At 37.4% G+C, this 19,677-nt stretch overlaps 1 protein-coding gene across 1 annotated transcript in view; it reads left to right on the forward strand.

Moving 5' to 3' along the window:
- col6a2 (collagen, type VI, alpha 2) overlaps window positions 1-17,543 on the forward strand; it is a 61,830-nt gene extending 44,287 nt beyond the window's left edge. The window contains exons 20-29 of the mRNA XM_051930606.1: window positions 358-408; window positions 1,871-1,906; window positions 5,611-5,673; window positions 5,757-5,819; window positions 8,143-8,178; window positions 8,287-8,332; window positions 8,494-8,646; window positions 10,626-11,075; window positions 11,645-11,683; window positions 16,466-17,543. Of these exons, the coding sequence (XP_051786566.1) occupies window positions 358-408; window positions 1,871-1,906; window positions 5,611-5,673; window positions 5,757-5,819; window positions 8,143-8,178; window positions 8,287-8,332; window positions 8,494-8,646; window positions 10,626-11,075; window positions 11,645-11,683; window positions 16,466-17,073 (1,545 nt within the window). The 3' untranslated portion in view covers window positions 17,074-17,543. The remainder of the gene's footprint in view (window positions 1-357; window positions 409-1,870; window positions 1,907-5,610; window positions 5,674-5,756; window positions 5,820-8,142; window positions 8,179-8,286; window positions 8,333-8,493; window positions 8,647-10,625; window positions 11,076-11,644; window positions 11,684-16,465) is intronic.
- The last annotated feature ends 2,134 nt before the right edge of the window (window positions 17,544-19,677 follow it).

Raw genomic sequence — 19,677 nt, forward strand, 5'->3', positions numbered from 1 at the left:
GTTGTTTCGGAATAGTTCGAGTATTACCGTGTGGTCACGTAGGCATAACAGAAAAAGAGAGAGAGGTTAGGAGCACATGCTGATACAGCACATTGCCGCACCCATATAGAAAATAAAGGCCGTGTGCTCCGTGGTTACTCTCTGAGGTGGGCGTCAGCATATCATAATCCCTTGTACCAATAGCGTGAGTTTTCCGGATTCGACTTATATGACCGACATTATGAAATACCAGAAATGATACTGTAAAAGCAAGTCCCGACTTATCCGTGAGTATATACAGTACATTTACTGCATCAGTGTATTTTTGCTTTTTATGTAAAGTAACTAATTCAATTCTGTTGTTTCTCTCCTGTTTAGGGTGACAGAGGAAGAACTGGACTCAGCTACCCAGGTCCACGTGGAACCATGGTAGAGTTCATCATTTGTCTAATTTCATAGGCAATAAGTGTAAAGTATGCCTGTTTAACAATAACATTTAAAATCTTTTTAAATGGAATTGATCTGTTTCTCATCTGAGTATCTTTTAATGCATTACTTTTATAATCCTGGTCCAGTATAGTTTAGAGCTGCTGTTACCCCATTTAGAAGGTTTTAAACATTAAGGTCAGCTAAGCGTTATAATGTAATTGAACTCTTACCGTACTGCCAAGCAAAAATTATTACTATATGATCACTTGTACAATAAACTAAAGATTCATCAGATAGTTCATTTTCTACTTCCAGGGTAACTGGTTTTGTTTTTATTCAGATTTACACTGTAGCAGGTCAAGATAGATTTGCATGAGTTTCCTTCCAAACTCCCACAGCCAACTTAAAATAACTTCTGCTAGTGAAATAGAAAAATATGTACAAGTGAATCTATCTAATAAGGTCGTCACATGATGTACAGCAAACAAGCTTTGGCAATTCTGAGCAGAATGTGGATTAGACATGAGGGAGTCTGACTCTCCTTTATAATTTTGAAAGTAAAATGGGAATGACTGCCTTTTGATAGGAGCGTGAATCATGACTTACTCATGTACTGCTTTCATTAGGTTTTCAGTGAGTGAGAGCTGGGACAGAATAGAGGATAGAGGATTCCCCTTTGATTTTCTTTATTTCTCTTTTATTCTTATAAGAACTATCCCATTTGTGCCTCATTCTCAGAGTGGTCATTCATACCACCCATCCTAGTTCATTTACCTCTGTTACTATCCAACCTGTAGCTGTTATGTCTTGAGCATTTCTTGTTATATTTTGTGAGTAATCCACTGCCCTAGTGAACAAGTTCTTCTATCTAACTGCCTAAGTGTAAAATGAACCTATTGCTTGGTCCCATTTCAGTACTGTCATTTCACCACAATGTAATGTTTCTTTATTGTGAACATTCCTTCTCATGGGTTTGCTCTGCAGTGCATAAAGAATTATATCTTTTATATGGGTGGTATGGTGGTGCAGTAGGTAGTTATACTGTCTATCACCTACAAGCACCCACGTCTGAATCCTAGTCCAGTCAGTAGGATATGTTTGTATGTTTCCTCTCTTCTAGGCTTTTTGTAATTGCTTCTACTTTCCCAGAGCATGCAAGTTTAATTAACAGAGGACTCTAAGTTTTTCCCATAGGAATGAGTGTAGGTGTGCATGAAGGTAGATCCTGTAATAAAGTGGTGTCCTATCCAAGAATTACAGTCTATGTCTCCTTGGGTCCCTGTACCAGAATGAGTGAGTTTAAAAAATACATGGAAGATATTTGCTGAATAACATTACAATGTATATTTACTGACAAGTGTGCATCAATAATACAGACTGCTTCACTGCTTACTACTAGGAGAACATACTTTAAGGAATAATGAATAATCAGTTTGTGTTTTTATCTTTTTTCTCTATGCAGGGTGACCTTGGGGAGAAAGGCAATCCTGGGCCTCAGGTACATCGCCTTGATGGGTTTGTGGTGAAAGAAGCTGATTAAAATGATGTGTTTTTCTCTAAAAGCTGGAAAGAAAGATATGGAAAACAAGTCTTTTTTGCAGCAGGGTGGATAAAGGAAGCTTGCCTGTGTCAAGAGAGCCAAATCACATTAACAGATTATCTTTTTGTTGCCAATAACACAGCCTAATAGTTTTCTTAATTATTTATTTAGTTCATATTGTAAAGTAAACAATTTACAGGTCATAAAGGTACAGGGCAGTGCTGAAGACCAGACAAATTAAGTAACCTTCCCTGGGTGAACCTGAACAGAGTCAGCGGTGGGTGTAGAACTGGCAGCTTTCTAAATTACAATCCAGCATCACGCTATTCTTACACAATCACCATCTCTGATAAGACAAGAGAGTTTTTAAGCCATATGTTTTTTTTCTTCACTATAGTTATGTGATCTTTCACATATTTAATTTGATAATAGACAAAAAAGAATGACCAAAAGTTATGAAAGTATCGACATAAATAACACAGCACCATTTATAAATTTGCACACAGCAGACATGCAACATGCTCTTACAGCATTTTGAACTTGTGTTTTATGTAGGTGTACATGATTTGATTTGTAGAGGCTGAAATTTAAGAAAGCAGTTTGTGCATCAGTTTTCATTTTATGTGATATCTTCCATACATACCATTATGAAAATAAAATGAGAAAAGTATAGAAAAAATAAATCATGGCATATTCTGAAGGTTCCCAACACACTTAGTCCCATATTCTGCCCAGAAACCACATTTGCAGCTCTTTACTAATTGTAACATGTGACAATTCATGTCACTAAGAACACTATTCTGCACTGAATTGTCCCAAACCCACCACAGCCCACCCTTATAAATATAGTGCACCATCAGCTTTCTAATAAAAAAAAGGGTACATGACTATTATTAATTATCTATTTAGACCTAAATGCATTATTTTATAAACCACCCAATCAATACATTTTGCTGAGCAGGCTCCTGTCAAGCATGGAGAATCCACTGCATCCACTAAACAGTGTCATCTCCAGACAGAGGAGCAGCTTCAGCGACAGACTGCTGTCACTGTCCTGCTCCACTGACAGACTGAGGAGATCATTCCTCCCTCACACTATGCGACTCTTCAATTCCACCCGGGGGGGTAAACGTTAACATTATACAAAGTTATTGTATGTCTGTATACCTGCCATTTTTATCTCTTTAATTTAATATTTTCTTTATCAGTATGCTGCTGCTGGAGTATGTGAATTTCCCCTTGGGATTAATAAAGTATCTATCTATCTATCTATCTATCTATCTATCTATCTATCTATCTATCTATCTATCTATCTATCTATCTATCTATCTATCTATCTATCTATCTATCTATCTATCTATCTATCTATCTATTAAAATATGTTTGGTGTAAAAATATTTTCTATCAGATATTTCCATCTATCTGATCTATTTTTGATCACCTTCCTGAGATGTTCCCAATGTCAGTTGCTTTAGGTCAGGGGTTCTCAAAGTCGGTCCTGGGGACCCTCTGCGGCTGCAGGTTTTTGTTCCAACCACCTTTTTCTTTTAATTGGGCTAATTAAGTGAACTGTTAATTCCCAGATTTTGCGTTTTGGAAACAACATAGAAATTAGAAAACTAAGTTTGATAAATATATATCTTATATATAAACGTCTACGCATGGAAGTGTGTGTCTGTCCGGCCCGGAAGTGAGAGGTGGAGTCGGGGTAAGGGCTCCGCCTCTGAGGAAACATAAAATTTGCTTAGCTGCTAATAACACAAACGAAGCCAGCACGTCAGCAAAATGAAACCTCAAAAGAAAGACAAAGTCGCTTAGCTGGCTAACATCGGCAAAACAGTATCCCTTTTACTTTTCCTCCCGCCACTAATGCACAAGTGAGGTGGGCACATCAGCAAAACGAATCCTCCTAGGAGAGAGATGCCCAGAGTAGTTCCTTTCAATTACCTGACATCTCTACATTTCAGGTTTTTTTCTGATGATTTCAATAGTTTTTAGGACCCCGGGCTTCTTACAGCACAAGCTTACACAGCTAGTATATATATATTTATTAAAATGTACTAACCAGTTATATGTGAATAATCTATTCTTTCTTTTTCACAATATTTTCATCCTGATTTTCATTCTGCTTTTCCAAGTGTTCTAACTGATTTATTAATCCATTATTTACTAATTAGTGGGTCTGACGCTAAAGTAGTTGTAACCTTTCATGATTCAGTGCTTGCCTGGGTGTCTGCTCTGCTCATTTTTAATTGTCATTAAGACACAATGAAGGGAGCAAACTGTACAGAGAAAGGGCAAAATATAATGAAATCAAAAAAAGATAGTTACGCATTTACTGTAAATCTATAGCAAAAATAGAAATATTTCTAAATGTCTAATAAATGTAAAAATCCTGCTGTTGTGCTGCTCTGAATGTAGAATAAGAGAAGAAAAAACAAATAAACAGCTAACTAAATGACATTAGTGTTATCAGTTGTTGTCACTGATTATGAATCTGATTGTAACAAAAACCTGAAGCCACAGTGGACCCTCAGGACCCTGCTTTAGGTAATCCATACTCTGCTTCATTTATTTTTAATTCTGTTAACTTTTAAATAATGAGTAAAAAAATCACTTGAAACTAGTGAAAGTGGGGTATTTGGGTTAAATAATGATATTCTCATAAATATGGGGATTTGTTAAATGGTACAACTTTTTGGACTTTTCATTTTCAAATCTTTCTATTTTTGTATTACTCTATTAATGTGTATATAATAAAAATACAGTATATCACAGCATAATAGGGACATAATGTACTTATAAATGTTTCCATACAAACTAAATGATTAGATATTAAATTAGCACCCTAAGGTGCAGTCATAAGGTAAAAAAGTAAAATATAAAAGTAATATTTTAAGGTAACCAAATTAGTTCAGGATAAACTGGTAGCTTTAGTATTTTAAGTAAACTTCAGTTTCCTTTCCTTCTTTATTTTAAAGCAACACCTGTAACTTAAATACAGTTTACTTGCCTTTCTCATATCTAAACAAAATAAAAACACACAAAACAAAAGAGCAATTACTTAATAATAGAGAAAAAAAAATTTGCACCTCTATTCAAACTACACAGTTGGAAATTATTTTGACACAAGGCAGAGTAAGGAACGACAGTGTGTTCAATGTTAATGTAAAAGGTAACACATTTTTCAATAGGAATCTATGATTTATCCAGGCTCTCCTCCCTCTAGTCATGGAAGCAGCCAAATATCCGATCTCTCATTCCAGTACCACCCCATACTGTTCCAGTTAATACTGGGGTGCAACTCCTACGAATCTGAAGAATGCAAGGGAGAAAAGTTGTCATCCTCAGGCTCAGGGCAGGCACCACTTGCATCACCCTAAAGCCAGCCCTGGATTCAAAACTAATATCCATCTGGAGACTTTCCAGAGATTAAAAATCAGCAGCTGGTGACATAGGAAGTGAACAGCGACTATAGTGGCTGAATTTGACACTCCGACCTTGTGCAATTTCTCCTACAGATGCAGTTTAAATATCACAGTTCCTTAGCATGAACAGTGCCATGGGCAAGCTGAATGTGTTAATAGTTGTTACATACACTCTTACTGCCTCATCCGTACCAGGCAATAAGTGATTTTATTTTTTCAAACTTTTCCTTTCAGGGTGGTAGAGGTGAATATGGATTGAAAGGAGCTCCAGGAGTTAAAGGAGAAGATGGGAACTCGGTAAAGTACCTCAGTTCGTTAATTTCTCAATCAGCACACCAAAAGATTTTCTTATAAGTTAAACTTTTTCTTTTATTTGTTAGGGTGATCCTGGTCCTGCAGGAGAACCAGGGCCACGTGGTCCTAGAGGAGAACCAGGGCAATTAGTAAGTAGCAACACAGTAATGAATTTATTGTTTGATTTACTTTGTAGAACAGAGGTGCCTTTTATGCCTTGTGCTTGGCTTTGCTATTACTGCACATTAGGTGACAGTCCTTCACATAAAGGTGAAAATTCATGGACTAGTTCTCATCACCATTATGACTTATTTGTTCCATATACTCTGCCAGTTTGAATCTACTGCACATACTGTGCCATCATGCCCCAATGATAGTATAGATTCATGACTCCATAATGGTGGTGATATATGAGAAAGTGAGCATCATGTGTCATTATTATTATTTTTTACTCCAAATGAAAAGATAGGGGGAAAAAATTGTCCACATTTTCATTATAACAGCCAGATCACAAATAGATTATGATACAATCACATGGTGTATACCTGTACTTCATGTATATCCATGAAATCCACACTACACGCTGTCTCAGGAAAGTGAACCGTATCAAGCAGGACCCCAGCCACCCTGCGCTGTCCCTTTTCACCCTTCTCCCATCTGGGAAGTGACTAAAGTCCATTCGGACGCGCACCTCCAGGTTCAGGAACAGTTTCTACCCAACTGCAATCAGACTCATGAACAATCAGTAACCTTGTGTTACCTCCACTGCTACCTGCACATGTACTTCTGCCACTCTCTTTACTTATTCCTAGGATTCTGGTTTTATTTATTTATATTCATTTATTTATTGTGTCTTTTTTTTGTCTATGTTCACTGTCTGCAAGGGCACATGCAAGCAAACATTTCATTGTACATGGTACTTGTACTTGTACACATGACAATAATAAAGAATTGAAATGAATTGAATGTCATCCAAAACAGAACAGATTCAAATCTGTCAAAGAATATAGAATCAAAAGGCTTAATGACTAAAACGGGGAGGTATCTAATTGCAAAGATATTAAGATTAATATCTAAAACTCAAAGTGTATTTAATCAAAATTAATAATAATAATCCATTAAATTTAAATAGCACTTTTCTGATTACTCAAAGCTCTTCAGTGAGTGGGGAGCCACTTCAGCATCTACTAATATGTAGCATCCAAGTGAATAATGCGACAGCAGCCATTGTTGTGTCAGGATGCTCACCACACATTAGTTGTAGGGTGGTAAATATGTGAGAGAGATAACCAGTTAGAGACAGGGGGTGATTAGGGGGCCAGAATGACTAGGCTGTGGTGGGCAATTTAGCCTGGACATCAAGATACTGTACACCTTACTCTTTGTATACATTGTTGAGACTAATAGTCTAGTACAGTGGTTCCCAACCTTTTTTTGGTCATGCCCCACCTAGGCCTCTCTAAAATCATGATGTCCCCCACTGTAACACATACCTTATTCTTATTATTACCGATTCAATAGTGAACTCCTACTCATGTGGAGGAAGCCCATAATGTCATTAATTTGGTCTAAACAAACTTCCAAAGAACATGGAAACAAAAGAGGGAAAGGATAAAAAAAATAATAATATAATGAAGTAATATGAAAGTACAGCAAGTACAGTTTTGAAAACATATAATAAGAGACATGATATTCATAAAATAACTTTAATGACAGCCTTTTCTGTAATATTTTGATCATTTAATATTTTTGTTATATTGCAAAATTTATAATCATTGTTACAATTCATATTATTTTAATGGTAAAAACGATTTCTAAGTAGAAAAACCCAAGCCGATTGTAAAATCATAAATGAAAGGGTTCTTCACCATCCCTTCTATGTTTATATAAATATATAAATGTCCATCCATCCATTTTCCAACCCGCTGAATCCGAACACAGGGTCACGGGGGTCTGCTGGAGCCAATCCCAGCCAACACAGGGCACAAGGCAGGAAGCAATCCCGGGCAGGGTGCCAACCCACCGCAGGACACACACAAACACACCCACACACCAAGCACACACTAGGGCCAATTTAGAATCGCCAATCCACCTAACCTGCATGTCTTTGGACTGTGGGAGGAAACCGGAGCCCCCGGAGGAAACCCACGCAGACACGGGGAGAACATGCAAACTCCACGCAGGGAGGACCCGGGAATCGAACCCAGGTCCCCAGATCTCCCAACTGCGAGGCAGCAGCGCTACCCACTGTGCCACCGTGCCGCCCACATATATAAATGTCTCTGTAAAAAATAAAAATTATTTGTTTATTTTTTCTATCATTTTTAACAGTGAATTTCTGTTTTTTCATTTTATAAATTGTTTAACGTACCTAAATTCTCAAATTGCCCCCCAGTGGGGCGTGTGCCCCATGTTGGGAGTCACTGGTCTAGTAGCATCACATCACTGAAATAATGTTTATTGTTTTAATAGGGAGATCCAGGTCCAGCTGGTGATCCTGGTTTATCGGTAAGTTGCTCAATTAGTCACCCAGCTAGCATTCATCTGGTATCACAATATAGTAAAAAAAATAAACAATAAAAATAAATTAAAAAAAAATATTTTATTGCTTTTCAGGATTGTGATGTTATGACCTACATCAGGGAGACCTGTGGGTGTTGCGGTGAGTTTTGTGATTTTTATGTAGAAATTTCATTTTATAGTAACATAAGAGAATAGGCTGATATATATTTTTAATATTAAAATGCTACAATTTAAAAAGAGAAATCATCAGAATTTTTGTACAACTGTCTTAGTTTCCTCCGTTTCCATTTTGCCTTTCAGACTGTGAGAAGCGTTGTGGTGCCCTGGATATTGTGTTTGTAATTGACAGCTCAGAAAGTGTGGGGCTTACCAACTACACACTTGAGAAAAACTTTGTCATCAACACAGTCAGCAGACTGGGCTCCATTGCTAAAGATCCGAAAGCTCTTTCAGGTATGGAGGTTGTTTTCTAATGGATAATGAACACTGAAATGCGTTTAAAATATAATAGAAATTGGGTTATGCCACTGAAGCAGAAAATTCACAGTAATTGATTTAGCCATGTAAATTTTCATTTTGTTCAAAAATTGGACTTTCAACTGTGATTTTGAATTAAAACTCGTAAAAATATGATTACAGAGCCATACTCAAGGAGACTGAATAAACGTATAAACATTGCAGGATTCTACTTCACAGACAATTTGATGAGTTGCTTATTTATTTAAAATAAATATTAATGTTATGAAGGTCACTTGTGAAAACAGAATGGAAGAGCATTCAAGATGGAATCCAAAAAGCAGTTTTTTTACCAAAAGGGTTGTGGAAATCTAGAGCGAACTGATAATTCTTGTAGTTGAAATGAAGAACTAGCTGGCTTTTTAAGTGTATGAGCTGGATGGACTGAATGGTCTCCTCTCATTTAACACATTTTTCATCCACTATTTTTCTTAATTTCTTCTTTAGCAGTGAAGCGAATTCAAAAAGTATGAAAAATCCCATACTAACAAATGTTAAAGAAATTGGCTATTAAACCTAAATCAGTGTTGAAGGCTTAACAGTCAAGAGTCACATTTCACCTGTTTTGTTTCCCTTTGTGTCAGTTCTGTGTATTGCGATAAACCTGACTTAGTGCAGTATTGTTTGTTTTATTTAATTAATAACAGAATGATAGCCCTGAATGCCTGATGTAAAAGGTGAAGCCTACATTTGTTCCAACAAATGCGGCTTATTTAGAAACAATGAGACAAAAATACATTTGAAGCATCAACTAAGGAAAAGCAAACTACATTTTAAGAATACATTCAGTATATGTGAATATCAGAAGATGCCAGTGAAATATTTATAAGTATTGTAAGTATGTTGTAATTAGGAAAAGGTATGAATCAAGACAGTTTATAGTATAATAGATTTATACTGTTGATTACCAGAGTGGGTTTAAATATGAAGAAACTGTTATGCAAAATTAATACATCTTGCCGGAAGAAGGGGCTTGAGTTGCCTCGAAAGCTTGCATATTGTAATCTTTTTAGTTATCCAATAAAATGTGTCATTTTGCTTGACTTCTCACTACATTCATAATGGCTAACACAGTACAACACCCTAGTACTACAAAATTAATAACAAATAGCTGAGCCTATCAATGACAATAATCAGCTTTCTGATTTTCAGTTTTTGTCTCTTCCTTATATACTCAAAGCTTATTAAAGTTAACAGAAAGCTAAGCAAAGTAGTCAGAAAGGTTAAGAGTAATTAAAACCATTACAAATCAAACATCTTAGGGCAATAAGATAAATGTCACACAAATTAGAATATCTTTACGTTAATAAGTTGCAAATCAACCTGTAAAAAAATCATACTATACATTTTTGCTTCTTGTAATCAGTAGAACAACTGGCATGGAGCACATCAAATTCAATTTAAACCAATTCTGAAAAAAATAACCTGATTTGGAAAGCTAAATCATTTCTTTTATTTTAAAATTTATTTTATACTATTGTGAACCTGAAGAGACTTTCTTGCCACAGCAATCTCTTCAGTATCCCAATACCAATAGTCAAGTTTCACTGAAACAACATCAAAACTACAGTGAGAAAAGACAATTTAAAATGCAGTTCAGGAAAGTATTTGATACTGGTTGTGCCAGTCAAAATTTGTGGGCCCATTTGTAATATTGGAGTTGGTTCCTCACCCTGAAATAAAACTTCATTTATTTCTTATCCGCCTGCCTCTCCACTGAAGTCAGAAACTAATTAAATAAATGATTTTTCACAGAATAAATTAAATTAAACCTGTGCCAGTTTGTTGAAATAAATAAATATATATTTTTGTGGCTGGTTTTGGAGAGGTCTGTCTGTTAGCACCCACAGCCACCTTTTCCCCTGACTACTGCTAGGTCATATGTACTATATTTCTGTACTTGTCTCATTTTTCAGGGACTCGTATTGGTGTTGTCCAGTACAGCCATGAAGGCACTTTTGAAGCTATCCAACTTGATGATCCACGCATTGATTCCCTGTCTGCCTTTAAAGAAGCCGTGAAGAAGCTCCAGTGGATTGCAGGTGGCACGTGGACCCCCTCTGCCCTTGAGTATGCCTACAATCAAATGATCAGACAGAGCAGGCGTGATAAAGCTAGAGTGTTTGCAGTTGTTGTTACTGATGGCCGTTATGACCCAAGGGACAATTCTGCCCTTCTATCATCTCTTTGTGATAAAAACATTGTTGTCCATGCAATTGGAATTGGTGACATGTTCCGCCGGAAACAGGAAAGTGAGAGTTTGAGGGACATTGCCTGCCCAAGTGGCAATGTTACAGAGATGTCAAACTTTGTCGATTTGGTTGCTGAGGAATTCATTGATGGAATGGAGGAAAGACTGTGTCCAGGTAATAAATTCTGTTTTATGTGATATACATAGGAGAACTTCTGAACATCTAGATTAGGATACAATAATGCAAGTTTGTCATTTTTTCATGCAGTAAACACATTTTCGTTTTGCTAAATGTCAGAAGTTCATTGTCGGTCTTCTTATTTACCATGTAATGTTTCTTTAAAATATCTTCTATCATCAGAAAAATAAGGATTAAAAAAATAAGAATATACAAAATAACTCGCCAAACTCATAACCATCAAATCTTGTCAAATACACACTGCTGTCATAGGTTGCACTATGTGTTCAAAACTAGCATAAATATGTAGACTTTTCCTTAAGATTTTAAACTTTTTGTGCAAAATTTAAAAAAAAAAAATTTGGTATGATTTTATTTTTTTGCTGGTCTTAGCTGAAATTCCCTTCTCATACTTGTAAAGTATTTTTTGAACAGTTTAAAAGGCCATTGTTTTTCCAAAATTATTTTTTATTTTATGGTAACAATTTAAACAGTATCAGTTCAAGAAATGTCTCTTTGTTACAGCTTTTGTGGTTTGCAAACTGATGTGTACTTTCTTTTTACAGAACCGGTTATTGTTTGCCCAGATCTTCCATGTAAAACAGGTACGTTAATGTGTTTTTATATATAATACACTACCGTGGATGCTCGTTTGTCTGTCCAGGATTTTAAATCACCTGTAGCTCGCAAACCGTTTGACCTATTGACCTGAAATTTGGTGCACATATACTACGTGACATCTACTATCCACTTTCGGGGTGATGATTGACCTCCAAGGTTATTCCTCTTATTATTTTTATTTTATTTTATTGTAGAATCAACTCTCGGCAGCGGCCAACAGGACGGCCGTGTGGTGCATGTGTATGGGTGCCGTTCTCATTCACTACCACCTTTGCCATCACTTCCCCTACTTCTTCATATCTTAAATCATTCTTGAGGCCGACTGAAGATTTAAGTGCAAGCTTAAGTGAAAAATTAAAGAAAACACACTAAGTAATTGCGACACAAACACTGACTTAATCAGTTTTAACGTGAAAAGATGCCGACAAAGGAAGAGAAGAAGCGGGCCGCTAGGGTGGAGAAAAGAAGAGCTGCTCAGGAAGCAGCAAGAGCATCAACCTCTGAGCAAACAAATGCTAAACATACAGAGAAAGAGTATGACAACTATGAATGCTCAGGTCAAGTGTATTCACTGCACGATATTGTGCAGTGTGCCGTTACTGGTTCTGATATAAAGCAATTTTTTTTCTTCATCTATCAGTCTACTTTCTACTGCTTATTTAGTTCAGTGTAGTGGAGAGTAGTATTGAGAGCAAGAGGGGAAACAAATCTGGACTGCGCACTAGTCCATTGCAGGCCACTGTTACACACATTCCCACAATCACTCATATGTGGCTACTTTAAAGTTGCCACTTAGCCCAACATACACTATTCAATTATGTATTTTGCAAGCTGTCTAATAGTGACAGACAATTATTTTAAGATCAATACCTTAAGGATTTTTTTTGACTTTATATAGTTGACAGCCTCACATGTAAGCCACAAAACAGCAATGTAAGACTGTAAGATTTAAGTTGTAGTGGATATATTATAGATACAGTAATGCATAGATTAAATTTCAATTAACCCTGAGTTATGATAACCAGGTTCAGAAATGACCACTGTGTATGTTGTCACAAAGTTGAGACAGAGTCATATAAAGGTTTGGGGCAGCCACCCGTATAATTTGTTTCCTGGCTGCAAAGTTGTTTCTTTAAAGTACAGTATACAGCACTGATGTGCACACAACCGAGTCCAAAACAAGACTGGTAAAAGGTGGTAAATAGGTAAAAGGTGCAGGCTTTTAAAGGGGGAGACAGGAAGTGAGATCATAAGGATCGGGCTCATGGTCTTCAGCCATTGGTTCGAGCCCGGACGTGACATCACAGGGGCCAGAGCCGGCAAGGTCTCCTTCCATTGGCTCGGTCCCGGAAGTGACGTCAAGAGAGCCAGGTGGAATCTCACATGAATAGTCTACAGGGAAGGGAGAAAAAGAGTCAGTGCACTCTGCCACATCCCGGCATGCCTCAGAACTGCCTTTACTCAAGCCCTTTAGCTGCCTCCCATGCGCACGTGTGTGACAATGTAAAATATGACACCAGGTTAAATATGCCATGTGAATAGTTACTTACAAATGTATTATCTTGTGAAAATTAGAAACAATATCTATAATTCCTTTCAAATATCATAGTGACTTTTCTGTAAACTCAGTATGTGATTTACAGGCAAAAGTAAAAAAAAAACAAACAAAAAAAAACAAAACAAAAAAAACACAATTTCCTATCATCCAGGAGCAAACCTTGGAAGGGACTCCATTCCATCACAGCACACTTATGCACAAGGTCACACTTATCCTTATAGGGCCAATTTAGAAACTCTGGGAGAAAGTGCTCAACTAGGAAAGTCAGTGTAATGGTGTGTGTCAGCCCAACACTACCGTTCCCTTCCGGGATCCTCTTGAACCAGCATCACCTGTAATGTAACCAAGGGATGAGCCAGGAAAATGAAGACACTCACAAATAGCAAGGGGTAGGTGCAAAGCTGAAATAGTGCTTATTAAATTAATCCAAACAATAAGTGTCCAAATCAATAGTGCGGTGCTTCTTCCATAAATAAATAATCCATAAAAATAAATGGTGTCCATGTGGAGGTTAAAACCAAGTCCAATAAATAATTCCTTAAAATCATAGTTAAAAACTCCTAAGGCAAGAAAACTGTCCTTTTAAAACCCTGATGGAGACCTTTGAAAACAACATCTCCTCTGCTCACCTCTTCTGCAAGGCCCTGCAACAGAAGAGATGCCCTGCCGACAGGTGCAGCCATCCAACCCCTACTAGAGGTCTGGGTCCCTGTTGTCCCATGGCTCCCAGCAGGGCTTCCAACACAGGCCTCAGCTTGCCAAGGTTTGGGTCCCTCTGGCAATTGTGGCCCCAACAGGGCTCCCCGTCAGAGCCTCCCTGAATCCTGCTGCCTTCCCAGACTTACTCGGCAAGTCCCACCAATGGGTTACTCTAGCTTTAAGATTAGGGATGGGAATCGAAAACCGGTTCTTGTTGAGAACCGGTTCCCACTGTTTCAATTCCTTGGAATTGTTTGCCATTTTTGCAAACGACTCCCCTATCGATTCCAGTCGCCTCAAATGACGTCACCATGTTGCGTAGCGTCATTTACCCAGCAGGAAACATGGCGCCTAAGCGGCACAAACGGTCAAAAGTTTGGTTATACTTTACGAGAAAGGATGACAACAGGGCAACTTGCAATACTTGCAAAGTAGATATTTCATCAAAGGGAGGAAACACTACGAATATGCAAAAGCATTTGCTCACAAAACACGCGATAACCTTAAATGAATGTCGTATTTTTGATCCGCTCCGGACTAGTGAATCTCAACCCAGCAGCAGCGGTAACGTTTGCACGTCCTCTCCCGTTAATACGGCAGGTAACTAATCAACTAACATTGCATATTATGTTAGCGCGATTTGCCTTATTGCAAAACCTGCTATTACTGTGCATTGCATTTAGATGACCATGACGAGAGAGACAGACAGAGTCTGGCTGTCTCAGATGCTGGCAGTTCTCGCTGCAGTCTACCGGTTGCTTCTCCTTTCACAGAGGCGGGGAAAAGTAAAATGACACAGGCCAGGATAGATGAATGTCACCGAGCAGTGACTAAGTTTGTGGTAAAAGGCTTGCACCCATTTGCCACAGTAGATGCCCCTGATTTTCGGTAAGTGAATGTGTTTAATTGTAGGCTAAGTCAGGGAATGTCAAAGTTGCATGTTCTCCTCTTACCAGATCTTTCATCTGTTTCCATTTATATATCTTTTAGAGAAATGACAAAGACTCTGAACCCTAAGTACAAAGCCCCAAACAGAGACAGTTTAACCAACCACTTGATCCCTGTTTGGTATGCGGTCGAAAAGGCAAATCTGATTTCTGAGCTGAATCATGTGTTGAAGGCAGCCGTCACTGCAGATGGATGGACAAGTTTTAGTCAAGATCATTACCTCACAGTAACGCTGCATTATGTCAGGAATGGCCAGGCTCAAGAAAAAGTCCTCAAAACCAAACCAATGTACCAGGCACAGACAGGGACAGCTGTAGCAGAGGAGATTGATGAGATCTTGGAGGAGTATGGTATCAAAGACAAGGTTGTGGCAGCCACTGTTGATATTGCGGCCAACATGGATGTAGCTGTCAAAATAGTTGATGGTTGCAGAATTTCTCAGTGCACAGTTCCATTGGACTTGAGTTGATTGTATTTGTTGCTGGCTGATGTAGTTTTATTTTTGAGTGCTCAGCTCATATATACTTTTAAAAAGGAGAGTGTAAATGTTACTGGACATTCTTGTGTAATTGTCACAGAATAATTTATGTTATACTTTGTTATTGCTACAGAAGAATATTTATTTTATTGTTATTTTACATTTACAAATTTTTTTCTGGGGACCCCATGGCACCCCATCGAGGAGCCATAGGCTGTGGATCTCTTAAGATCTCACTGTTGGGTTTGTAAGGTCATGCTACTCCTAAATTTCTATCTTGTTCAAAGATAAGATATAAAACAAAGTTCTAAGCTAATTGACCTGTGTGTTCTCCTTTTTTAAAAATAAGAATCGATAGGAGAATCGATAAAGAATCGAATTGTTAAACAGAATCGAAAATGGAATCGGAATCGTGAAAATCTTATCAATTCCCATCCCTATTTAAGATCGCTCAGCTTGAGTAGCCTTCTCCAGCCCCTCAGCATCGGCCATCCACTCCTGTCCAGGGGCTCTCCTCCCAGCTGTCTGCTTTCTCTCTTTTTCTCACTTGCACTGGCACTCACCCTCCCCTATCTTTCTTTTCCCTCCTTTCTTTTAACTTCTGACTCCTTCCCTCTCTTTCTGCCAATCTTCTCCTTTTTCTTGTGCCAGCTCTACCTTATATACCTCCGTGGGTGCAATGCCTCAATTGTGAACTATGGAAACAGAATTAAACAATTAAGACAGAACACACCCTCAATCACGTCACCAACCTCCCACAGCTGCATGAGCACGCTCCCCCATGGAGATTGAGCTAGCAATTGAATTATTTATTACTTTAAAATGGACCAGCTGCTTAGCCGTGGATCCACTATACCACAATCAGAGTATTTGAAAAATATAGTTCATAAATATACTTCATACAAATGCACTTCATCATCTGAAGATTCACTTTCTATGTATGTCCTGTCATTTGTTGCTATTGCTTAAGGTCTGCCAAAATGCTTCACCCAGAGGCCTCACTACATCCGTGATAGTGTAGTAAGGCTTTAGAATTTCTTATCAGTGCTTCATATTTCTGATCATATGTCTCTTTCTCAACAGAGCTTGCAGTTGCTCATTGTACCCAGCGTCCAGTTGATATTGTCTTCCTACTAGATGGTTCTGAGCGAATAGGAGATGAAAACTTCCGACATGCTCGAAACTTTGTGGAAGAAGTGGCTCAAAGGCTAACACTGGCAAAGCAAGATGATGATGACCTCAATGCACGCATTGCTTTCCTACAGTATGGCGGAGAAACAGACCAACAGATAGCCTTCTCTTTGACCCACAATCTTACCACTATAATGGATAGCCTGGCACAAGTTCGCTATCTTGACTCCTCCTCCAATGTGGGCTCAGCTATCATTTATGCCATTAACAACATTGTCAACCAACAGGGAGGTAGGCAGAAGGCTGTTAGACGCAATGCAGAGCTCTCGTTTGTCTTCATCACTGATGGAATAACAGATAGCAAAAATCTTGCGGAGGCGCTGACTTCTTTGAGGAAAGCAGATGCAATGTCAACAGTGATTGCTGTTGGGAGTGATGTGGATTCAGAGGTTCTTTCACAGCTTGCGCTTGGAGACCGGGCGGCTATCTTCAGAGAGAAAGAATTCGCTCTGCTCTCTAGACCTGGCTTTTTTGATCGATTTATTAGGTGGATTTGTTAGTGGGAGGCACTGAATATAAATCGTATTTACCAAATGCACACATAGGTGAAAGAAATATGATTACATTTAGTCTTTTACCGATTTATTTAAGAAGGGTTTTCTCTCACAGTTAGGCATTAAAACATACAAATAAAAGTTTCCTTTTCTAAAATTGAGAGTCATTTTAATTCAAATATTTGCTGGCAAGTTTTATTTTTTAGGCTTCAGTGTCATTTTAAACAAAACTGAGTCATAGACACATTATTTTGTTTTTTTTTTTTTGCATCCAAATATCATTCAGAGATTTCCAGGTTATTTTATAGAGTTGCTCTCCTTATATGAGTTGATTTTCTCTAAACATTCAAGAAAACATTGCCATTCTGTCTTTTATTAATTTTATGTCTTGAAATTGAAACAGATGTTGTCAATTGAGCATATTAAGTGGCAGATTTTAATTCAAGTCAATTATAAATAAAGGTTACATTTTTGTACTAGGGTCTCCCCCTTCTTTGCCAGTTTACTGTATACAGCATTGATTATACAGTATGGTCAATTGTAAAAGCATGGAACCAGAGAAATATCTTCTGAAAACGTACTTTAAATTGGACATACCCATTTCAACATCCATCACTGATGTTTGTTAACTATGTGACAGCAGTTTGTGACAACATACACATACCTGTGCAGTACAACACAGTCAAATATTAAAGTCTTAAATTTGAAAATGTCCTCAAAATTTTTACTATGTTTGTTTTATAGAACATCTTCTGACTAAAGTGTCCTATGTAATACGATCCTTTAAAGAGTGAAATTTAACCAGCGACAAGACCAGAAAATGTGACATGGTTGGTTGGCCCTTGAAAGAACTAAGTGGGCAAGCCATTAACTGTCCCTTTGGCTCTTGAAGTTTAGAGTGGCTCGATTCATTTATGATTGATCTAATTTCAGAGGGGGGAGGTTTCCACCTTGACGTTTAGCGGCTCGTTTAAATCACAATCGATATAAAGTTAGTGGCGATGGGGTGGCCTTTGGAATTGAGCAGATAAAATAATTGACAATTGACATAAACTAAATAGAAGAATTTGGGGGGAACCGCTTTCTGAAGATCTGACGTCCCCATAACTTTGCCCTTGCGTTTAATATTTCAGAAAATACACCTGTATCACTGTCATAAAAGCATGTTTATAGTAGTAGTACAAAGTTCTATCAATTTGCTACAATAAAATTGGAGAAAGGTCACCCTAGGGCACATTATTACACATATTTAGGGTCTGTGCATATTACTAAACAGTATCCTGTTGTCATTTCTTTATTGTCTCCCATTCACCACTGTCCTTGTCAATAGTGATTACGACTGAGACATTAACTCAATAAACTTGACTGAACGGTATGCTGCTGAAATATAAAATTTTAGATTGGTCTATTGTCTTGCAGGACAATTTTCTTTCTGATTCCCAAGGGCTTATTTCTGTTAGGGGTGGCACAATGGTTAGTGCTGCTGTTTTACATCCACTTACAGTATATGTTGAGTTTGCCTGCTCTCCCCTTGTTTATTTGGGTTTTACACAGGGTACTGTGGCTTTCCTCCCACAACCCAAAGATGTGTGAGTTTATTTAATTGACTATTCTTGAATGGCCTGCTGTGAATGTACAAGAATGGGCCCTGTGATGGACTGGTGCCCCATCCAGGGCTAGTTCCTGCCTTGCTTCCATTGCTGCCAAGATAGACTCTGCCCTGTATTGAGTTGGTTATGTTATACTATTGTATTCTTCGTTATTGTTTAATTCATTTCACCTCTTTTAAACACAATACTGTGTTATAGCTACATCCGTCCAAGTGTTTTCTGAAATCCACTTTGACCCCTGAAATATTGCATGCCTTACAGTACATTTAGTTTTTCTACACATTCAAAGTAAATCACATTCTACATTTATTTAATCAACTTTCATGAAGATAGAATACTAAACTCTGTACTGAACTTTAAATGATCACTTTTCATGTTATGTTAATTGATGCCTTTGAATGAAAACAATGAACTGCTTATTACATTCTGAGCTCCTGATATCTTTTTATTATTCTCTGTAAAAATTCAGTTGATTCAGCTTGCTCACATTAGTAAATGTTTTCCACTTATCAACTTACATTTTAGCACATTATATATACAGTATATATATATATATATATACAGTATATATATATATATATATATATATATATATATATATATATATCTCATATATATATCATATATATATATTATATATATATATATTATATATATATCTCATATATATATTATATATATATATCATATATATTATATATATATATCATATATATTTATAATATATATATATATATATATAAGTCATTTTGCATTTTGGGGTTTTATAATTCTGTGTATTATACAAGAACTCAAATGGATTGAGCCTTCTATGGAGAAAAGACATCTTCACAGTCAGATTCCCAAGTAGTCACCTGATCGGTTCTGCTCTGGCTTGACTGGGTGAGACTGTTGCTTTTGCTCTCAATGTAAAGTGCAGGGCCAAACATTTGTCCCAGGTGCCAAGTGGTGACTGAGGGCCATCTGTGTGAAGAGACCCTCATAATGCTAGCTTTGGCAA

Source organism: Erpetoichthys calabaricus, chromosome 8 (genome assembly GCF_900747795.2).
Source record: "Erpetoichthys calabaricus chromosome 8, fErpCal1.3, whole genome shotgun sequence".
Lineage (NCBI taxonomy): Eukaryota > Metazoa > Chordata > Cladistia > Polypteriformes > Polypteridae > Erpetoichthys > Erpetoichthys calabaricus.